We start from the raw sequence: 24,299 nt of genomic DNA on the forward strand, positions 1-24,299 counted from the left end.
CGGTTCCTTCAGTCACATGTCAAAGTGTCCTTGAGCAAGACACTAAATCCCAACTTAGTGGCTCCAGGTGAGTGTTGGGCAGCTGTATAGCAGCATAGGAAGCAGTGTAAAGCGCTTTGATTGCCAATAGGTAGAAAAGCACTATATAAGTGCAGCCCATTTACCATTTACCATATGTAAAACATTTACAAATTGCATATTGAACAATCCATTGTTTGTTCAGGGATGGTTCAAAGTTTACTGTTTCACCTAATTGTCAAAGCAGCAATGAATGCAAAATAATATGAGCCTCCAGCTCTTTCTGACACTGTCTCAAAAATAATGTAACTTTGTATGCAAATAACTATGTGTAGATCGTCTATGGTTATTTCACTATAATTTGAAGGTAATTCTGTGGTTTGTTTAGTGTTTTTGTCAAAAGTCCTGCTTTACCAACTGTGATTTTCTATTTAAGCATTTTGTCCTGTCCTTTCCTTCTATGGTTACAATGGCAGGATACAGGTTTTTCTTAAGTCAGTGGAGGTTTCAGTGTTACAGTAAACTGAATGCTGCAACATCGCCCTTTACCCAGCGTGGGGTGTTTGATTTTGTCCTGCAAACAGCTCTTGTTCTGATTACTGGAGCCAAAGTAAAGAGTTTTTCGAATAAGTAAACATCAGCAAACTGATGAACTTCTCAAACAGCCTTCTGGTTACAGTTAGCCAATACAATTGTAGTGGGGAAATAAAAACAAAAACAAAAACACAGCATTATCACCTTTTATGTTGCATCCTTAACAAATAAAACCAGCCACACTGAGGGTTCCCTCTCAAAAGTCTGAGTACGATAATGTTCAGCAGTGATACCATTGCTGTACCACAGATTTTACTGGGACACCGATGCCACTTTTAAAACTGAGATACTCATCCAAGACAACACCTACATATTTAGGTAGATGTATTCTGTCTCTGCCTGATCACGTGAGAGAAAAAGAAAAGTCAAACTTTCTTTCTTACCTCCCACCACTCTCTCTATGCTCTAGTATAAATATCCACTATAAACTAGCACAGTTTATAGTGGATATTTATACTAGAGCATAAATATAGATTCATTTTATATTTTTTTGACCACTTTCCCCAACGTTATTTGTCTGTTTTTATATGAATTGCACAGATTAATTAGGAAACAATTCTGGAGTGATTTATATTGTACCGATTTTTTGCATCTCAAAATACTGGCATTTTAACAGCGGTGTGTAGACTTCTTGTATCCACTGCATGTGTGTTAGCTAACAGTGAGAAATGCATTTCTTTCAATAACTAAACTCCAAGTCTGAAATTCTAAATTAATTATTCCTTAAAAAGTCATATGAACAGTTTTGAATATATTTATACTTCTCAGACTAAGCTGACCTGCACAACTTTGTTTCTGATCAGTGGATGAAATACTGGGATAAATACAAAGAAACACCAACCTGTAGAAAACAACCAACACCATGTGTAGTGGGGGATTCACATTGTTTAATTGTCCAATATGCATAAATGTAATTCTAGAAAAAAATAGCCACACAGCTGAAAGGTTTGTTGTGAAATACACAGTAACTGTAAGAGTTTACACAAACAGACATGGAGTCACAAAGCACAATGCTTTAATAAAATTGACTTTTTAAATATGAGAATCATTGATGAGGACTGACCACACGTCCCTCTTTAAGCTGCAAAAGAAAAGAAAAATCAAAACTGTTGTATGACTGACTTATTTATGATATATTCAGCAGATAACGTGCTGTATGTGCTCTTTTGGCCTTTAAATTCATATCAGAAACGTTATTTTGGACTCTTACCTGCAGCACATGGGTAGATGTATTCTGTCTCTGCCTGATCACCTGAGAGAAAAAGAAAATCAAAAAGTTAAGTTTTGTGTGTGTTTCCAACATTTCAAATGAATTCACATTGTGTGTTTTGTTGTCAGTAAAAAGATTCAGGGTTGTATAGGAGATCACAGTGTCTGCTTTACTTGGCTGGTAGTAGTCATAAATCTGGACCACAGCTGGCTTCAGGCTCTGCACTGGGACCTCCTGTACGAGCTCTAAGCTGTGGTTGATTGGTATGTCCTTTGGTAACTGTTGGTTAAAAACAAAAAAGACAGACAACATCAGAGACAGATTTGCAGATCATCATTTTTTGAGCCTCGCTGTAAATGCCTCTCACCTCTCGTATGTACACCAGAACATGATCTTCCTTTTGTTCAACACGATCCACCAGCAGTGCATGTTGGAGCTGATGATATTACAATGAGTAAATTAGGTTTTTATCAACTTTATCAACATCAATAACTCTCCCAGAACATCCAGTAAAGGAATCTGTGTTAACTCACACTCTGCAAAGAGTCTGGGTGTGGGACAAACCCAGAGAGCATTTTGATGTCCAGGATCACCATGTTTGTACTGTTCTCCTCTCCACTGTATCTGTAATGAGCCATAAAAGAATGATGTTACTCAGTGAGATTTCACCTTGTTTTTCATGGTTCTGATACTTGTTTGCTGTAACTTGAATCTTACAGGGATTTTAGAGTCAGAGTGAGTCTAGGTCTGTGAGATTCACTGGTGCAGTCGGCATTTGGTTTGACCTCCACACTCAGAGTGGTGACATCAGTAGGAGTTGGGATGTTATAGTGAAGAGAAAGCTGGGAAACAGGTTCACAAGCAAAGTTTTATCTTCATAAAAACAAGTATGTCAATAATAATCTTTGATTAGATTGTTTTATGACCAGATTAATGACGTTTCCTTTAAGCACCACCTTTTTTTTTTTACAAGTGTTCCGTTTTTCATATACTTGTTTCAGGATGTTGCATGAAATTTGCTATGGGTTGGTGAGCATGTGTTGTTTCATGTACCAGAGAGAAAATGAAGAATGATGCAGGAAGCCAAGTCAAAAAGAGTGAAGAATATTTTAAGCTATTTCCTCCTATTTACATATATTATTATTATTTTTCCAATTTATAAATTATTAAACAACATAGAACATGGCACCCTTTGTATCACAGCCCTGAAATTACAATGTAGTAAGAAAATGAATGTAAATAAAACATATGGTTTGTTGCTAATCCCTTGTTTGAAATAATTGTATGTGCTGTATATTAAAGAAAAAGAAACAGGAAAACTTCCAGTGTTGACTGACCTGCATTGAAGCACATGCACTGCCCTTCACCTCCAGGCTGTACTTTCCTGTCACATCTTGCAGCATCTTCTCCTGGTAGAGCAGTTTGTTGTCCTGGTTCACATCAAATGTCAGCTGGCCACTGGGAGACTGGACCGTCACTGTGCTGGAACCTTCTGGACTGAACACCAGAGTGGAGTAGAGAGCCAGAGCCTGGAGAGCCACCACTGTGTCCTACACACACACACACACACACACACACACACACACACAAAATATGTGGCTGAAACTATATAAACGTTAAATAAATAATAGTTCTTAATAGAAACTTCTACAGCTGTATAGCACTGACCCTTATTTCTCACAGTGTAGTTGTGTTTTGGGTGGAAACATTCATGGACACTGGGAAAAGCAGGCGAACGTTTGCTCTACAGAAACTTTATATGTCTAAACTGTCTCTTGTCTTTCCAAAAAGAAAAGGATTTATTCATTGTTTTATAGTTTGAGTAAAATTCCACACTTCATAATCGTAATCAAAGAATTAAAATCCATTTAAAGTGGCTGAAATTGACAATATTACAATAAAACAGAGGCGGTTTTAATAAGCTGCAATTTTAGAGAAAATGGCAAGAAAAAGTAAGTGAACACTTCACAATTTTCTGCCGGATTGATTATAAAATGTGATCAGATTTTCAGTCACTGATTTACTGTAAACAAACACAATATTTCTAGGTTGATGATCTTTCATGTGTTTTTTTAAAAATTCCCACTAAACATAAAGTAATGCTGACACTAGTCTTCTGATGTCACTAAATATCAACTGGAGTCACGTGTCTCATAAAAACGCTCAATGTCAGTGTGTCAGACACATTGTCTCATTGTCACATTGGATATGATTTGGTAGTATGGGTCTCTCTATATAAGTGCCCACCCAGCCAAGATCATTCCAGACGTACAAAGCAGAATCTTCGATGAGGTAAAAAGAGCCACAGAGAAACAGCTAAAGACTTCAAAGACTCAGTTAGTTGACACCTCTGTTCATGAGTTAAAGATACACAAAACACAGATAATGTAACAGAAGCTCAGAAGAAGGAGCTGGGTGGTGCAGCAGGACAAATACCCTAAACCAGTGCTCCCACAGCTCCCCCAGCCTCTGATTGACTAGTAGTGCAGGGATATTGCAAAACGAGCAGGGCTGCAGCACTGGAGGAGCGTGGATTGCTATTGAATGACCTCAAGAGAACCGTTCACACCAGGATTTGACTGAACTGAAGCAGGTCTTTACGGAAGAATAGTCCAAAATTGCTCCTGAACATTATGCAGGTCTAATCCACAGCTACAGCAAGTGCTTGCATGAGGTTATTGCTGCCAAAGCTGATTCAACCAGTAGTTACAACACTATTGCTGTTTCTCTTTCCACTTTCTTTGTTTATTGGCTGTGTTTAATAAAGCCATTATAGATGATGACTAGTTGTCTTATCAGATTAGAAGTATTGAGTTTACTGTAATTTTTTCTAACTTTGCTGCAGATCGGATCACATTTTATGATCAATTTACACAAAAATTTCAAATGTTTCAGTTATTTTTCCTGCCACTGTGCATGATGTTCACAAAACAATGATGTGGCTAAACTTGAACTTTAGATCACAGGTGTGAAAAAATTTTCCAATTCACTCTTTAGCCCTGCTTTAATTGTAGAATATTGCCTTTTTAATTCACTGTTTGGCCTGTACCTGTGTGGAGGAGAAGCCTCCGTAATGGTTCTGCTGCCCCGTCAGCCACCTGACGATACGGGAGCTGTAGCCCAAGTCTTCAGCTGTAGGGGAGGCACTGAGTTTGGCGAGTAGCACATAGGAGCTGATCTCCACAGACAGAGAGGCTGATGTTTCTGTTGCAGTCTGAGACCAGTGCAGGAATCCTCCTAAAACAACCACCCACAGACAAACAGGTGTCATGTCCCTCACAGTCACAGTAATGAAGTCACCATGATTTCCTTTAATGTGATGTCTCACCTTCATCCAATGCTACTGAGTCTAGGTGCTGCAGAAGATGAGCTCGCGTCTCCATGTCTCCTGCCAGGGTGAAGACGTACGCCAGCAGAGCTGTAGTGTAGGTGTTGCTGAGGTCATTGATGGACTTCTTGAGGCACAACAGGCTCTTTGTCATAACAGGACTCTGTAATAGATTTAACCATCATATTGTTATTAAACTGTGAACTTATCCTGAATATTACTGTATAATCCATTATTACCTTTCAAGGACCAAAGGCAAATATATATTTTAAAAGAATCAATGTTACCACGACTAAGCAGTAGCAGTCTTCTTTGTCTGTAACACTGTGATCCCTGATTCTGTGCAACCTTCCCATTAAAAACATCATAAACACATTGCAACAAGCATCACAATTTTATAACATCTGGAATTTTAGGTCCCAACAATAAGAAAAAGGTTAGTGAAATCCTGTAGGGACTGGTTAATGTGGATACAGGCCCTGATTACAGTAACAACTTTTTTTATATATAGTTCTTAAAATATGTCACCAGTTCTGAAGAGAGTTTTACTGTCTTTACCAGTTGCAGCTAACCAGGTAAGCAGGGAATCAGTTTACAAGCACTTAAGACACATGGTTACTGAAAATCTGTTTATACATGCAGCATGTGCTGTTGTAAAAAGATTAGTAACGTGGTTACAGGGTCTACTCACGTTTGCTGACACGTTCATCTCCAAGAAGGCAGCAGTGATATAAGCACTGAGAGTCACTTCATCAGACACACCACCCTGTAGAGAGAAAGGCACCATTCAGACTTTATCATGACTGGACCTCCAACATACTGGACTGAATTTTTTGTCCTTGTGTCTTATCGTTTAGGGTCACCACAGATCACAAATTATTAGCCTGCATGTAAATGTTTCTACTGGGGTTGGACCTGCACTTTGCAGTTGAGGATGGGGATGGGCTGTTGGGGGTTTAGTGTCTTGCCCAGGGACCCTTTCAGATGTGGTTGGGAAGAGAAGGGCGGGAACCTCCGACCCTATGGTCAGTGGGGGGCCACCCTACCAATTGAGCCTACAACTGAGCCACTGCTGCCCCGGCATTAGTTATGACTATGTTGTAGATTTAAGCCATGATGATGCATCTGCATTTAACTCTAGATGAAAATAAACATCTCTAACTTGTTCTTAGTCTGAAGTAGCATCAGTCATTAGTCTACAAACTGTACTGTCAGTTTACCTTCATTCTGTTGTTAAAGAGTTTGCCTGACTGTTCAAAACAGCCATTTTCTTGTTGTTTAACCTCCAGCCAAGTTTTAGACTCTTCAATCTTTGTTGGGTCAATGTAGATGAAAGACTGAGCTTTGGCAAAAGATCTCAGCACAAAAGCGGTCAACCTGAGGAAAAGTAAAACTAAATTCATATATAAAGTGACAAACTAAGACACATTGTATAAATATATTGGTCAGCGATGTTCTCACCAAGTGTTCCCTGTTCCTGATCCAAATGTGCTGTAAGCACCATCAGGATGTTTGTAGTTCAGTTGTCTCTGGTAGCCTGTGTAAAAAAAACAAGCTTATTAACCCATTAATATCTTCACTGTCAAATTTGAAAGGAATTTGATTCAGACGTAATCGTTTAGGGGATTTTATACATTTATTGGAGTTGACAGAGAAACCTTCTGACAATCTTCCCTTTTGTCAAGATGATGTGATGATGATGCATCACATTAATGCAACTTTTGTATGACTGCATATGGACCACAACATGCACAATGCATTCTTATTCTGATCTGGCTGCTTCAGGTTCTCATGTGCCTTTAGTGTTTAACTCACCACTAGTGAGGAAGTTAGTGGCCTTTTCCCTGATGGCTGGTGTCAGCTGCTGTGTGCCTTTCAGGTACTGCAGGATGTAGATGTTGGGGGCTAGGAGCGCCATGTTCTGCTCCCCACATCCATACGGCATCTGCAGCAGTCCATCCAGGTTCTGCAGGGCTCGACCCAGGATGTCACCTGCACAGAAACACTTGATCATACCAAAGTTTATGATTTTACACTGTTACACCACTAAAAGACATTTTTATTCCCTCAAAATCTAATTTAATAAGTGGAGTCATCAATCAAGTAATTCAATTAAAATCTAATTAATAAAATCTGAAAATTATTATACACTTGCATGAGACCCAGGATGTCACCTGCACAGAAACACTTGATCATACCAAAGTTTATGTTTTTACACTGTTACACCACTAAAAGACATTTTTATTCCCTCAAAATCTAATTTAATAAGTGGAGTTATCAAATAATTCAATTAAAATCTAATTGATAAAATCTGAAAATTATGATACATTTTGTCCAGTACATTCAGTCCTGATAAATGATAGTAGTTGGATGTTTCTATACATGTGAACAGGACAAGTACATTTGTTATTCTATAAATTTGCTTTCTGTATCGTATGAAAGTGCAACAATTTGAAAAATGTTTAACAACCATGGTAAGCAAAGCATGATATCCACAGAAGAACAAACCGGTTACAGAAGTAATTTGCAGATATTGATTCTCCTTTTAATGAGAATCCTGTTAACTTGCATTATTTCTTTTTGTTAAAGCCCTCAATTAAAATGTGTACATGGGTTTACCCAGAACAGATAGTGAAGCATGCGCAGATCCATCAATCACATTCTCTGGGAGTTGTATGTCAATTTCCTCTGTCAAAACTTCTTCTGTGGACAGAAATAAAAAATCACCTTACAGATGGGAAACTCAATTAATGTAACTTAATGACAATGCACATTCAAGCTAGTACAAATGTTCTTTTATCACGTGTCCCTGCAAGTTTCTTTTCTACACTTCCCCACTTTATCCAGTCATCCTGCTGTGCTTTAAAATCTAGCAGCCTCTTCTTGCCCCTGAGTCTCCTTTATAACTAGTTTTCTTGCATCCTGACATGCTGTTTCTTCACACCACGTCAGACTGGTACCAAAATCCACCTCTTTGTGCTTTAAGTGTCCAACAATAACCTTAACAGCGCCATCTCCAGGCTTGCTTTACCAAAGTGGACTCATGAACTCATGAAATGTGCTAAAATAAGTGTGTAATTCAAATAATCTTATAATACTGAAAGAGTCTATTTTTCCTAATGTATTTTAGTTTGAGGGATCATTTCTGGTATAAACCATCCTGACCTTTTGGACAGAGGAGCCAGTTGTAGTTCTTTGTTATCTCTGTTCCCTCAGCCTGCAATGGAAGAAGATTGGAAATGTATCAAAAAGTATCAGTTCCATTAATAAAAATATTTTAAATCCCATTAAATAAAATTTTTATTGTTCATAACTGACTGTATCATTGTTTGTAAGTCACCAACCTTTACAATGAGAGATTTTGTGACCACATCAACACGACCTCTTTCTGGCACACTCACAACCTCGTTGTCACATGAAACATGGGAAGTCACAGCCTCAGCAGTCACAGACACATTCACGGTCCCTAGAAAAAGTAAAATCACTCTTGTAGATCTGGAAAATTTCAGTGTGGGTGTGAATGACTGTGACTCTCACCTAAGACTGAGGGAGCCATTTTCCAGCTGAGAGTCTTGCGTTCATTGCCGCACAGACAGGATGTGTACTGGTCAGTAGAGAGAGGGGTGAGGGTGTAATCTGAGGAGGGTGCTGGAGTCACACTGACCTGTTCACAAGACACAATGATGTGATTAAAAATTTGAGACTTGTGCTAAACACAACAAAAGTAGACAAACACAAAAAGTGCACAGAAAGTTGTGGAAGAGTTTTTGAATATTGGGATTGAGGCTGCTGAACTTGCAGAGTTTGGTAGTTCGTTCCACAATCTTGGAACCACTGAGCTGAAGAGCTTTGCTGTGTGGTATAAGGACCACTGAACACGGTTTGTTAGTAAATGGTCTGCTTATATAGCTCTTTGATCCACAGTGCTTAACAATGTTGTTTCTCATTCACATACACATACACATACACACACACACACACCAAAGATGGCAGCTGCCATGCAAGGGGCTTCCGTGACCTATTGAGAACAGCTTGGAGTTCAGTTTCTTGCCCAAGGACAAGGACAACTGCTCCACTAACTGAGCTACATCCGCCTAGTTGACAGAGCAGTGGGTGAGAGCAATTGTAGACCTGGATGAGGGTGTTTAGGTAGGAAAGTGCCGCTGAGTTCACCACACTGTAGGTTTAAACTGATATGGCAGCTACTGGAGCCCAGTGTAGAGAGTGCTGAATGTGAATGCTGTTGCCCTGTTCGTAGATGAGATGGTAGATGATTTTTTTTAGGGGAAATCTGCATGTCCAAGAGATGGAGGGCATGGTCAGTAAAAGTTAGTTGGTTAATACTGATGACCCCCAGGCTTCTAGCAGACTTAGTGGGGACAGTCAGTGCAGATCCTGAATGACGACTTTCGCTCAAGAGGTAAACCATTCGTATACCAATCCCAGGGCTGTTGGTTCGATTCCCGGCTCCTCCTGTGACATTTTAAAGTGTTATGGAGAAAGCTGCTCCCAGAGAGTGTAGTGTTCCCCATCATTGCTGAGTGATTGTGAGTGTGAATGAAGAGAATAAATGAAAGGAGTGTAAAGCGCTTTAGGTTAAAGTAAGGTACAAAAGTTCTATGTAAGTGCAGACCATTTACCATTTACACAGATGCTTTGTTGACAAAAAAGCCTGCCTTAAGTTGAAGATGCTTTTCTCTTATCCAAGCAGATATGTCAATAAGAAAGTAAGAGCTGTGTGTCATCTGTAAACTAGTGAATAGAAAAAAAAAGCAGGCTGAGTGGATGATGAATCCAGAGATGTGGTACGGATGGAGAAGAGAAGAGGACCGAGAACGAAACCCTGGGGCACTTCAGAGGAGAGGTTGATATGCCTGGATATTATCCAAGAAACAATTATGGCTTAACCCGATAGAACTCAGTCAAAGGCTGAAGTTCATGTGGTCCAATGGGACTCAGAATGATCAGTACTAAAGCCAGATGTCAGCAGCCCTAGGTGAGGTTCATAGATCACATGGCCAGGTGTTACAAGCATGTTAGCATGTTGACATTCATGCTGAAATAGAAGCACTGATTACCATGATGCAGCTGGTCAGGTAGTTGAAGACAGTCGCCTTCAGCTCAAAGTGCTCCCCCCGGATGATGGAGTAGGGCAGGGTGAGCTCCAGGAAGAACGGCTGGAAGACCTTGATTTCTTTACGAGGAGCCAAACCAAATCCTTGAGGGGACAAACAGAAAGCCTCCGTCTCCCAGGTAGTGATGGTGTCTGGGACAGTGAGGGACACATCCTTTGTTCCAGACTCTCTGGACCAGCAAATACAAAGAATCACATCTATTAGCTAGAAAAACATACTTTATTAACTTAGATCAAAAGAGCACAGTATGTATATATTTTCAATGGTTTGGATTAAATGCACTGATAATACTACAACATATCGTAGTTAATAATGTTAGTATGTTATTTCATATAAAGATTTCTTGAGATCTCAGACAGACAGAAACTCAGAAATCTTACCCAACTTCCACCAGGTCCCATATCCAAGTCTCAGGGAAGAAAGTGCGAACTGTCACTACTGGTGTAGAACCAGGCACAAATGGTGCACTCACTGCTCCACCAAGACCAGGTCGAGCAGCCATTGCCATTGTTTGTCCTGCTCTGTCATCACTGCTTCTATAATAATGAATTACTGAAACAAATCAATAGTTTTGAGTCGCAAACAGAGGAAAGCAATAACACAGTGAACTGTTTTAATGTTTGTAGGTATTAAGTGTGTGAAAAAGCTCAAAAAAGGTCACCATAGTCGCGCTGGTGGTAATCGATTCCTTTGTACTTTAGACATGAAGGAATCAACAAGTTTGTTGCCATCTTCAGTCCGACGTTCTAGATAATCCAACAATATACAAACATCACTGATCTCTTGTAACGTAAAACATAAAGGTAATATTCTTGATATTGTAAATGGATTTTTGTAAAAGAAATACCTCGAAAATTGTCAGAGCATCGTTTCTCTGGCGATATCTAGCATAGGGTATAATGTATCTTCTTGTTCTCACAGTCAAACATTCTTCAGGATCTTCAACCTCATATGGAATATGGGAAACTTTGCTGACAGGCAGCAAGTTAAAGATCTGAAAATGAAAAAACACTAAGGTTTTTAACTCTTTCTCAGTCAGAATATCTGATTGTAAACATCTGTTTCTGTTTGATTGTAGAGATACCTTATCTGCATCCAGAATCTTCCCTGGTTCCTTGATGAGGACACTCTGGTCGACAGCGCTGACACCACACAGAGAGTCGGGTTCAGCTGTCACCTGCATGGTGGCCTCCTCTCCTGGGACAGCGGAGGATGGAGAAAACTCCAAAGACACCTGACACACACACACACACACACACACACACACACACACACAGAAAAACACAAAGCATGCTATTTTAGTATTGTGGTGTTTGTTATAAGATGAGCATGAAGCAAATAATAATTTTACTTTTAACATTACACAACAAATGACAGCAATGCTGATGGCGTATGTACATTAGTAAAATCAATATCTGCATCTCTGTTTCTTAAGTCTTGATCATACTTTGATATAGATGGGTAGAAATGAAAAGTTGTATGTGCCTGTACTTTCAACAGTTGAGAGTAAGCATTTATAGAAATGTTCCATGGTACATGATGGTGACGTGCTGAACATCAACAGTTTGACGTGTTAACTCTGAAGCAGCTAATACAGAACATACACTAATTCCACAGCTACATCTGATGAGCTGTTTTTGCCAAAAGTCTTCTTGCCTCACTAACCTTGTGACCAAAGCACTTCTCAGTGGAGAAGTCAGCACTCTTGGCGACGACTCTCTCGCTGGGGAGAATGGCATAAACTACAACCTGAACTTCTGGTGCCATGTCTGGAGACACTTTCAGCTTGAAGGACACCTCACCTTCATTCACTAAAACAACAAACCAGATCATTTTTATGCATCCATAGATCAACGGCGCTGCTAATGTAAAGAACACTTTAAAAATGTAATACCCCGAATTTATGATTAAAACCAGTCTGTTCCCACCTGATTTATCCTGCACTTCAATATGTGTATGTCCTTGCAAAGCTATGGCTCCTCTGGATAAAACCTGGAGAAATTGAGAGATAATAAGAAATAATGAGTAATGTAACACTAAACCTTCAGTCCATTCAACAGGATACACCATGAAACATAGTTGTATGTTGCATGTTAGTTCTTTGCTCTTCAACCGAGGTTCAAAAAGTGCATGAAATATCATATAGCGCATGAATATGAAATGCAAAGTCTTTGTACTGCTTTGCAACGAGTTCAGTCTTGTTTACGTATGACTGATGAAGATCTGGTCCTTTTAAGTACTGAAAGTGTTTGGGAGAGAACTGATGAAAACCTTTCACTCACCAGATACATCATATCCACAGAGCCTTGAGACTCTCCAACTATAGTGTAGTTGATGAAAATTTCTTCCTCTGCGTCACAGGAAAGTGGTTCATCTTTCTGCTTCACCTCCAGGGAGCTGACTGTTTTAGTAACAGGAGAGACTTGTTGTGCAAGAGACAGTGTGTAACGTCCATGTTCATAGTATGCAGCTCTATAACCTGGGTATTGAAGTGTTGGTGTGTTAATAACCTGCACAGATACAGATGTAGAAATAAAATATTATACACAAGGTCATTGTGGTTGATGTGAACTAAATACTGCAAAGTGAGCTCAGATACAAGCAGGGTAAGATTAAGCTATTTAAAATGTTAAATAGCAAACAGTTCACCAGCTGCTGTGGCTCCGGTATTCATGCAGGCAATTTCATGGCACTGACATATAATGGTGAAAAATTTTATGTGTAATCTTTACTCACCACGAGCACAATGTCCCTACTAAAGTTAGCTGTGCTAAATGAGAACGTGGCAACACCATCGCTGTCAGTTGTCAGATTTTGTAGAAGACGTGATGACCACGTCTCACCCTCAAACAGATACACTGCCATGTCAGCGATGGGTGTATCATTGAAATAAACTGCTTTAACCTGTTGAAAACACAAAGTTTGTGTCATCAGGGGATCCACAAAGTTGCCTTGTTTACAGAGTGACACTGAAAAAGTCAGAACAACAATTTAACATTTTCCAACTCACTTTTCCCTCCACATTTGATCCTTGGTGATAAACCTTGGGTGTATCAATAAAAGACAGCTTTCCAACAATATATGAGATTGTTATTTTCTTCTGTTGTGGGTGTGAAATACCTGTATGGGAGGAATTGTTGTTTAAATACATGCTTCTGTACTGTATTTTAATTAATACTCATATATAAATATAACATAAGACTTGCCTGTCCCCTCCTCTTCCACATTAGCAAGGAGAACCAGTTCATCAAAAAGTACCTTTTGGTCTATTTTTGTAAACGTTGACATCTCAAAAATAAAAGTGGTACAGCCTTTCTTGTCCATCTAGAAAATACAATAAAAGAAACTATATGGTTGTGACTTGACTACTACACAAGGACATTATCATTATCTTAGATATGTGCAATCTAAAAACATGAATGTTGGATCTGTCAAAAAAACAAACAAAAAAAACTCAAAATGAACCATTAACACCTGTAATGTGAACAAAGCCTAAATCTCTTTGCAGAAACCTGTACCTGCTTTGTCTCCTTGTGGCATGGGGCAGTTACAATAGTGACTTCCCCAGAATGTTCAGTGGAGATTATAAATGGATAATGTCGAAGAGGTCGGCACAGCTCAACTTTTACACTTCCAGGCACAGACTGTCCATATGTATATCTAATTAGATAAAGACAATCATTTTTGTTGAAAAGTCATTCCCTCACCAAACATGACCTACAGTCCTGTCCAGAAGTATTGAAAAGACAAGGCCAATTCAATAGTGTTTGCTGTGCACTGAAGACATTTGGGTTTAACATCTTTGGTCATTTGATTCAAATGCTGCTACATTGTTTTATGCATCTACAGTATGTGAAAATAGTATCAAATGAAAGCTGACATTCTTAGCTCACGTCTCATTTGTATCTTAAACCCAATTGCCTGCAAATACAATACTAAAAACCGGCCTGACATTGCAATACTTTGTGAGGGAACTGTTTCCTGATCTTCTGAAAGTGTGATTTAGAATTTATGAAGAAAGGAGTTTTTCTTACTTTGCACATATTTCAGCTTTGATTTCATCCTGCCCAATACTCACTGCATCAGGTGCATCTATTTTAACATCAAATTTAGGCAAAACTGTGGACAAAACATGGTTATTAGCATTCTTGCTTCATTAGAGACAACTTGGTTTACTTAATTCAGTTTTCATCTAAAATTGTTGAGAATTAATAGGAAGAGATTAATTCTAACATACCATATTTCTCCACTTTGAAGTTATGATATACTTTATCTTCACCGACTGACACAATAATTCCATACATTCCTTCACGAGCCTCAGAGTTTAAGAAGTAAGAAAGCTGCAATATTTTACTGTTGGATGTTTTATTGAGCCACTGTCCAATCCGGTTATTGTTAGGATCCTGTTTAAAGAAATAAATGGAAAGGAACATGTATTCATGGTTTGAATAAGAAATAGTAGTAATAATAGGATTGTATTGTATTGTAACTAATAATACTACTTCACTGTAAATTTACTCTGAATTAACAAAAACATAAATAAATTGTAGAGTAGCATCATACTCAGAAGTCTTGGGCTCTCCATGTGTCGAAAAGATTAACATGCTGAATTTATAAGAGAAATAATTGTGTGAGGACATTTTCTTACCTCAATTTCAATGATCTTGTACTGTAAAAGAAAAGGCAGAGAGAAGGACAAGTTGTCATCATACAGTGTTTACTCAATTTGGGTTAAACATTTTTACAAAACACTTTTCCAAGGAATCAGATACTGGTGAAAATCAGCAGGTGTTTTACAATTACTGTACAGACACATACTGCTGACTCCAAGACACTCAGTTTAGACTTCAGTTCTTATCTTTATGAAAATATGAAGCATGTAACACACAACAAACAAAATGCCACTGTGAGAATCTGTATTCATTATAAATTAGTGACTGGAAACACATACATCTATTTAATATTTTTGTATGGTTTCATCGTTTCCATTTCTAAAAAAGAATAAAAAATGTGTCAACTCAGCACAGATGGTCTGACTAGAAGCCCTGGTTGTACTATTGACCCTTCTTTAGGAGCTGAGTGATTAGTGACGTAACTGTGTTTAAACAGGACACACACAAGTCCATCTCTTCATTGCATAACCTCTCTTTGCTTTGAACATGCTGGTCTATGTATCCTATTTCACTGGGGCATGTATTACATAACTAATGTTATACTAATACATAGGAGATGCATAAGAAAGGAGAGATACTCACTGGCTGATTGACAGGTCTGAATTTGGTGTCCAGTGTGACAGCCCTGAAATGCACTGAGATAAATTCAAATGGATAAGTTTTTACATTGAATCTATAGTAGTGTTAAACATCCTCTCAGATTACTAGAACAACTGACTAATTACTGGGACACATGCATTTCAATTCAGCCCCCTTGTACCGCTAACTTTGTGTAGTTTGGGATTTTTACTGTAAACAGCCGATGTCTCCGTCTTAATTTCCACGTTAGCTAACTAGAACTGTCAGATATGTGTCACTGTGGTGTAAAGATAAAACACTGTAGAAATGCAAGGATCTGTCAGGAAGAATGGGATAAACTGCCCAAACCCATGTGTGGGACGTCTGTAGACACTTACTCAACTTACTCTGACATTTGGAGCTGTGAGGGACTTCTACAAACTATTGATTCAAGGCCTGAATAATTATGTAAACGAGTGAATGTCAGTTTGTCAAAATGTTAAAAAGTTTCTGGAAATTTTCGAAAGCGACTGCATGTTCTATGTCAAGGTTACCTGTTTGTCCAGGGAGGTAGATTGGTTTATCCGTTTGGACAAACGTCTTTGGTTGATAGGGTTTGATCATAACTTTCCTGTTTTGTTTTGAGTAAAACGTGTCACCTCGTACCTCCACCTCAAAGTTCAGAACCACTTCTTGCTGCACTGAAGGAGCCTGTGACAGAAAATTATTATTGAAACACAAATGCACATTGCATTGTAAAATGATTTGGCCTTTGTTACGTTCTATTAATGTGTTCTGGAATCACCCTAATCAATCTTTTATTATGAAGCCTGTAGAGCTGACCTGTAACTCAGTGCAGGTATGAAACTCTGTGTCCGATGTCTTCTGGAGGAGAATTTTGCTTTTCTCCGCAGACAATAAAGTGACAGTCATGACCAGAGTCTCGTTTGGCTCCAGGAGACTCGCACAGAATTTGGTTTCAGCTCCAGCTTGAATAACAGCAGGAACTGCAACCATGTAGTGTCTACAGACAGAAACATGTTTAATATTATCCTCACAGAATCTGACAGGAGAACTGCAAACTCAATGTTAACATAAAACAAGCTTTTTTAAAAGTAGTATTTTCAGTCAGTACTGCCAAACTTACGGTCCTGCCAGCACTTGATAAACAGACATCCAGCTCAAAAAGACACACAGTGTCCACGTCCACATCTGAATCCTAGGGAGACCCATGGCTGATTGGGATGAAACCTTGGGAGTCAACAACTGTTAAATAGTCCCCAATACAGAAACCGACCCCCGACCCGCCCCAACACAAACACAGACACACAACCCCACACGTTTGTAGCCATGAAACTGAGGACATTTCCTGACATAATGCAATTCCTATCAATTACCTTAACTGTGCCAACTCAGTTGTTTTTTTGTTTTTTTTGTCCTTTCGACTTATCCCGTGAGTTCCCACCACAGAGGATCATTGTTGATTTGGCACAGTTTTTACACCAGATGCCCTTCCTGACGCAATCCTCCCCAATTTCTACCGGGCTTAGACCTGTATCGCACAGCTGGGAAGGGGACTAGGCTGTTAGGGGTTCAGTGTTCATTGCCCGGGGATCGAACCACTCACGCTGTGGTCCGTGGACGACTACCTTTACCAACGGAGCTACAGCCACCCATTGAGCTACACAGCTGCCCTCAGTGCCTCACCTAAACCTAATACTAACACTAAAACCAGGTCTTAACCCTCAAACAGCTCTTTAAAGCGGTGTAAAAATGTGAGAACTGCCCTCAATTTCTGAAAATGTCCTCGTCATAGAAAATTCACACTGGGCTTTTTTATTCTTTTCATAGAAACACCAGCACACAGACACACGGATGCAGGAAGGTAGAGCGATTGTCCACCAATCTCACAGTTGTTGTTTCGATCCCCGGTTCCTTCAGTCACATGTCGAAGTGTCCTTGAGTAAGGCACTGAACCCCGACTTAGTGGCTCTAGGTTAGTGTTGGCCAGCTGCATAGCAGCATAGGAAGCAGTGTAAAGCGCTTTGATTGCCAACAGGTAGAAAAGCACTATATAAGTGCAGCCCATTTACCATTTACCATATGTAAAACATTTACAAATTGCATATTGAACAATCCATTGTTTGTTCAGGGATGGTTCAAAGTTTACTGTTTCACCTAATTGTCAAAGCAGCAATGAATGCAAAATAATATGAGCCTCCAGCTCTTTCTGACACTGTCTCAAAAATAATGTAACTTTGTATGCAAATAACTATGTGTAGATCGTCTATGGTTATTTCACTATAATTTGAAGGTAATTCTGTGATTTGTTTTGTGTTTTTGTCAAAAGTCCTGCTTTACCAACTGTGATTTTCTATTTAAGCATTTTGTCCTGTCCTTTCCTTCTATGGTTACAATGGCAGGATACAGGTTTTTCTTAAGTCAGTGGAGGTTTCAGTGTTACAGTAAACTGAGTGCTGCAACATCGCCCTTTACCCAGCGTGGGGTGTTTGATTTTGTCCTGCAAACAGCTCTTGTTCTGATTACTGGAGCCAAAGTAAAGAGTTTTTCGAATAAGTAAACATCAGCAAACTGATGAACTTCTCAAACAGCCTTCTGGTTACAGTTAGCCAATACAATTGTAGTGGGGAAATACAAAAAAATAAATAAATAAATAAACCACAGCATTATCACCTTTTATGTTACATCCTTAACAAATAAAACCAGCCACACTGAGGGTTCCCTCTCAAAAGTCAGAGTATGATAATGTTCAGCAGTGATACCATTGCTGTACCACAGATTTTACTGGGACACCGATGTCACTTTTAAAACTGAGATACTCATCCAAGACAACACCTACATATTTAGGTAGATGTATTCTGTCTCTGCCTGATCACCTGAGAGAAAAAGAAAAGTCAAACTTTCTTTATTTGTCCAACACTTCTAGGCTTTGTGGTACTTTTCTCATAAAGTGTGAAAAGTGAATTCATTATTTGTTGTGGTGTCTTTTAAAAGATTCAGAGTGTCTGCTTTACTTGGCTGGTAGTCCAAAAAGACAGAAAACATTAGAGACAAATGTGCAGATCATCATCTTTTGTGCCTCGCTGTAAAGTTTTCTCACCTCTCGTATGTGCACCAGAACATGATCTTCCTTTTGCTCAACACGATCCACCAGCAGGGCATGTTGGAGCTGCGAGCAGATTAGATTCAGTATATTAGGTTATTATCACCTTCACACTGAGTGTCGATATCAGTAGGAGTCGGGATGTTATAGTGAAGAGAAATTTGGAAAACAGGTTCACAAAGAAAGTTTTATATTATTTAATTTGCAATGCATCTTTTCAGATGTACTAATTATTTTCAGGGGGGGTCTCATTTACCTATGATAGATTCTAAATGCTGCATTTAAGGCTACGTTGAAGTTAAGTTAGTCCTAGTGTCACACAGCAGGATGTTCTCCATATTAATATTTCTAGTAGAGTAATCCATAATCCAGCCCCAAAGCTATTATGTCTTGTTATTTAAATACTTATTTCCATGTCCTGAATTTCAGTGGCGGATTGCAGAAATTGCTCACAATTATTGAGTCCCACTCTTATAATGTAGGAAATTCCCAAACACATTTGAAGCAATGGTAAACAATGTCAACAAACTCTGTACTTTCTTTTCGTCTCTTTACAAGGCTGCTCATCCCTCTGCTGTTACAGTGTCTCCCAATCATGTACGAAGATGAAAGAATACTGGCTAAAATACAAAAGATGAAATGTAGTTGATACAATTCGCATTAACTGAAAGGGAAGCCGTAAAAAACAAACAAAAAACACCAGAACCCTCAAGGACAAGTGCAAACTGTAAAAGGAGAAGACTTGGACAGGTGATGGTAGTGCAAAATGGTTCATTAAAACAAACGTCCTCTCAGTAAACCTCAAGTAGATACTGAGTCTCATAAACAATAGCAAAAAAGTTCACACAAAACAAATGCAGAGTAGTAGATGTTCAAGCCAGACTGTTAAAATCAAGAAAATACTTCAATTACAACGTCCTTACATGAACTGGCAAACATGAGGTTCAAGGTCTAAGACATGGACGTAGTAAACAGTCACCGAGCAAAGGGTTTTATCAGAAGAGCTGGCAATGAAGGAAAGTGAAGAGATTTGATTTTTAAGGTCCCTTTATTGGACATTACAATACAACAGTTAATCGCAGTCAAATAATAATAAATAAATTAAAACAAAAATACAAAGATACAAACAAAAACACTAACAACACATTCAACACAATTATTAACACATATTATTAAGTGTTTTGTCAGAAGTTCACTATCAACTGGTCGTTTTCCTCCAAGGACACTCGATAAAAATGTGTTCTAGTGTCTCCATCTGGGAACAGAAGACACACTGATTCGCTAAGCTAGAGTCCAGCCGCGCTCTGTATCTGTTCGTGGCTGTTGCCCCATGTATAACCCTCCACTGGAGGTCTGCTGTCCGCTTTTCAAAAGGCAACTTGTACAGGCACCACCAGCTGCCTTTCAGGGAATCATCTATGCCCTAAAACCAAGTCCACCTTGACTCTTTTGCTCCTGTCAGGAACTGCAAGTTCGAGACTTTTACGCAGATCTGATAAATCACCTTCTTTCCTGTGCTCTGAAAAGTACTCAGTTGAGGGATCTTGAATGACAGAAGCTGGTCCTCTCCTTCCTGCCACTCCCCCACAGCTGGAACGATCAGTAGAGGAGGAAAACTGTACTCGCAGTCATCGTTCCACTGGTTTACTGTGTTCCAGGAACACTCTCAAGGATTGTGGCAGAGCTGCCAAAACGTCCTCCACGACTTTTAATAGTAACCGGATTGACTGGACTCTGGTTGCCTCTCTCAGAGTGTCCACAGAAGGTCTTGACATCTTGATAAGGTGTCCCACCTTGGTACAGCCAGCCTCCCGGAAACTGGTTCAAAGGCTAGTGGACTGCAGCGTTTGAATCCTTACGAAGTTGTTAAAAAATAAGGGTTCCTCAAAAACCCACATACCTGGGGTATCACTGCTGACACGCTGTTATGTTAAAAACCTGCCACGCCTGTAGTACAGAGCAGCAGAAGGAGGTTAAGCCTGTACAATCTACCTCTTCAGCCTCCAGGAAGAAAAGGTCTATCATACCCAAATCGCCCTACTCTCCTCGGTAGTAGGCAACAGGTATCGAGCCAGCGTGATCCACAGCCGTAAAGTAGTTTCTGTGCAGAATAAAGTATGAAAGAGGTGATCTTGTAGTGAATGTCAATCAGGCCTTGACCCCCTTCAGCCACATGCCGGTAGAGACCTGCCGCCCCGACCCAGTGTCTGCCAGACCAGAAAAAGTCCACAATGATTCTCTGGATGTCCTCTATCAGGCCGCTTGGTGGTGTCATGGCAGTGAGTTTGTGCCACAGAGTCAAGGCAACCAAGTTGTTGGAAACAAGAACTCTTCATCTATATGACATCTGAGGTAGAAAATATTTCCATTTAGACAATGGAGCACAAAACTTCTCCCTAACTCCTTCCAAATTTTTCCTCTGGAAACCAAAGTGTTACATAAATCAATCAGATCACGTATAAGGAAAACGCTGGTTCATAATGGTCCTGTCCGGTATACAATATGTATTACAAGAAGTATTCCTAGATAATCTTTGGGCCTGTTAGATAAGGCTCTGGAGAGCACCTTATAGTCTGTGCAAAGTAGGGCCACAGGTCTTCAGTTCTTAAGAAGGCCAGGTCTCCCTTCTTGGGCAGCAGGGAGAGTACTGCCTACTGACAAGAAACAGGAAGAGATCCGTTATCTAGACATTCCATAAATACTGCGTGCAAGTCTGGACCAATTATGTTCCAAAACAGCTTTACAAAGTTACTGGAGAGACCATCAATCCCAGGTGCCCGTCCTGTTGCCATTTGCTTAACAGCATCCTTTCGATGCTCTATGTTGCAATTGTCCGCGGAAAAGAGGTCGGAATAAAAATCCACTGCATGACATCGCATTTCGCTCTGGAACCTTGCACCCTGCATCCTGAAAGTTTGAGACAGATCATTTGACTACCGATTTCTCCAGGTTGAAGAAAAAGAAGCTTGGCCCATCCATGTCTTCCAGTTGAAGGAGGTGAGACCTCACGAGGGCCCCCTATATTCTCTAGCTCTTTCTCAATGTTTGTTTTGTCTGCCTCAAGCTCCCTGATTGCGGTTTTAATCTTAGCGATGGAGTGAGACGTGTACAGTTGGCAATGCACGTGTATTTGTGCCTTTCCAACCTCCCACCACTGCCTCAGAGAGCTAAAGTTTGGTTTCTGAAGCCTCCACTGTTCCCAGAATCTCCTGAAGTCTTGCAGTTCTCCAAAAGTGCATTTGGGATGAGTGGCGGTAAACCTGATACAGTGATCCATGTAGAAGAGGCTCACGGGTGGATACTTGTATGAATTCGGGGCAAATGACACTCCACACTTCAAATAACTATTTCTATGTAGCTTCTTTATCTCTTAAAAGTGTAACATTTTCTTCCCACTGATGGACAGTGACTGAACTTTAATAAAATTAGAAATTTCAAAAGAAAAAAAAAACACTAGAAGCCCAGTGCAAGTTCTAGGGCTGATACAGTAGGATAACAACCCTCAAAAAGAAGAATTTAATCCAAATTGTAGGACAACCAGATTCAAAACTTCACACAGATAAGGTGCAAATAAAACAGTGGCATCTCTGTAGAAGAAATAGAAAACATTCACAACTCTACATAGTATGGTGCTCATTAACATTTACATTTACATTTCCCATTTCTTCAAAACAGTGTATATGAAATACTAAAAACACTCTGAAAACATTAGTTTATGCTGACTCACTGATATCACGCTGCGTGGCGTGTTTTTGATCCACAAGCATTTACACTCCGTCTCCAACTGAAGTCATTCCCACTCGTTGAGCGCGTAAGGATTCACTTCCTGTATTTTTCCCGCCAACCCTTCACCTGAGCGCAATGCACCGCTGTGCACCCAGTGAGACTTTGCCCTCTGCTGTTGAAACTCGGCAACTGCAGCTAAACCACCACAACACAAAACCCAGTTGACAGGAAGTTTATCAGATCCCTACAAGAAAAGCTTCTGTAGGAATAAGCGCATTTAATCAAATTACAGATCGAAAATTTAGTGGTGGGGACATTAGTGACGTTTGAGTCATGGCACCGTGGTGTAGTTCGCTTTTTGTCTATAGCGTTTTACTTACTGCGATTGTATTTAAGCTTTGAAAATCATAAACGTGGTGTTATGCTGTAAAGATCATTTTGATAACCAAACCATAAATAAATGAACGTAGGTCGTTGAGCTTATTTTCCACAATAATCCAAATGTCATTTTTTTTTGACTAGAGAACGACGAAGATGCATATTGGACAATGTTTCTCTCAGGAATTTCAGTTGTAGTAATGTTTATCTTGTATATTGTACTTAATAAGTTCCACCGTCCGATTTTATTCCCGTCTTATTCCTCAAACTTTGCACATTACTCCTCTGTAGCTACAAAGATGTATGGAATTTACAGCATAATTCCAAAATGCACGTTATAAGTTTGTATGGTAAGGTAAGGGTTACCACTTGTTTTAAACTGGAATTCTGAGGGATGAATTAGCTTCTTCTGAGAAAATTAGAAAAAAAAAGGTATTTTTGAATTATTATACTATATTATTTATACTGTCAAATATGCATGACTTTTATTATTGAAAACATGCAGTAGATACACACCTGTAAAAGGTTTGTGGCAGAATACTAACCAAATGAGTGTTCTGACTTCCAAGCTGGTTTAGTTATTGTGAGATTCTGACTATTGCAAATATACAATACTATTGTAATATAATACACTGTGTTACAAGATAAATTAATGAGAAACTATAATTTTCCTACATTAATGTACCTGCAGCACAAGGATAGATGTATTGTGTCTCTGCCTAAACACCTGAAAGGAAAACACAATGAAAAAGTCAAACCTTCTGCATTTGTCCAACACGTTTAGGGTTTGTGGTACTTTTTTCATAAAGTCTCATCTCATTTTTTGTACAGCTGCACTAAAGACTGTAGTGTCATCATGTGCTGAGGTCTCTGTAAAAGGATTCAGAGTTGTATAGGAGGTCAGAGTGTCTGGTTTACTTGGCTGGTAGTAGTCATAAATCTGGACCACAGCTGGCTTCAGGCTCTGCACTGGGACCTCCTGTACGAGCTCTAAGCTGTGGTTGACTGCTGTGTCCTCTGGTAACTGTTGGTTTAAAACAAAACAAAAAACAACATCAGTGCCAAATCTGCAGATCATCATCTTTTGAGCCTCGCTGCAAATTTTACTCACCTCTCGTATGTACACCAGAACATGATTTTCCTTTGGTTCAACACGATTCACCAGCAGAGCATGTTGTAGCTGCGAGTAGACTATATTCAGTGTATGGGTTTATTATAACCTTTATCAAGATTAATATCATTCCTAAATATACCTAATATTTCAGGTAACTGTATTACCTTACGCTTTTTAAACACTCAAACCCACAGAACATTTGGATGTGAAGGATCACGATGTTTGTACTGTTCTCCTGTCATGTTAACTGTCCTGTTATTTTATATTTATTTAACATTTTCCCCAACGTTATTTGTTTGTTTTTATATGAATTGCACAGATTAATTAGGAAACAATTCTGAATTGATTTATATTGTACCGATTTTTTTGCATCTCAAAATACTGGCATTTTAACAGCGGTGTGTAGACTTCTTGTATCCACTGCATGTGTGTTAGCTAACA

The 24,299-nt window shown here is 39.3% G+C and overlaps 1 protein-coding gene across 1 annotated transcript; it reads right to left on the reverse strand.

Annotated features, from left to right (window-relative positions):
• Positions 1 to 1,479: 1,479 nt before the first annotated feature.
• Positions 1,480 to 16,782, reverse strand: LOC137128846 (alpha-2-macroglobulin-like). Its single transcript, XM_067507465.1, has 36 exons — positions 16,664 to 16,782; positions 16,360 to 16,540; positions 16,071 to 16,227; positions 15,541 to 15,593; positions 14,934 to 14,954; positions 14,523 to 14,688; positions 14,320 to 14,404; positions 13,804 to 13,945; positions 13,492 to 13,609; positions 13,296 to 13,405; positions 13,022 to 13,189; positions 12,568 to 12,795; positions 12,214 to 12,277; positions 11,951 to 12,096; positions 11,370 to 11,519; positions 11,133 to 11,279; positions 10,947 to 11,031; positions 10,666 to 10,837; positions 10,229 to 10,454; positions 8,688 to 8,814; positions 8,495 to 8,616; positions 8,316 to 8,367; positions 7,770 to 7,853; positions 6,966 to 7,142; positions 6,612 to 6,687; positions 6,371 to 6,527; positions 5,842 to 5,916; positions 5,151 to 5,313; positions 4,872 to 5,059; positions 3,160 to 3,372; positions 2,540 to 2,664; positions 2,356 to 2,446; positions 2,190 to 2,258; positions 1,996 to 2,101; positions 1,823 to 1,864; positions 1,480 to 1,693 (listed from the first exon to the last, which is right to left on the reverse strand). The coding sequence occupies exons 1-36, from the start codon at positions 16,747 to 16,749 to the stop codon at positions 1,689 to 1,691; spliced, it is 4,377 nt and encodes a 1,458-aa protein (XP_067363566.1). The 5' UTR covers positions 16,750 to 16,782; the 3' UTR covers positions 1,480 to 1,688.
• Positions 16,783 to 24,299: the final 7,517 nt, after the last annotated feature.

This window comes from Channa argus, chromosome 6, assembly GCF_033026475.1.
Source record: "Channa argus isolate prfri chromosome 6, Channa argus male v1.0, whole genome shotgun sequence".
In the NCBI taxonomy this organism is placed as follows: Eukaryota; Metazoa; Chordata; class Actinopteri; order Anabantiformes; family Channidae; genus Channa; species Channa argus.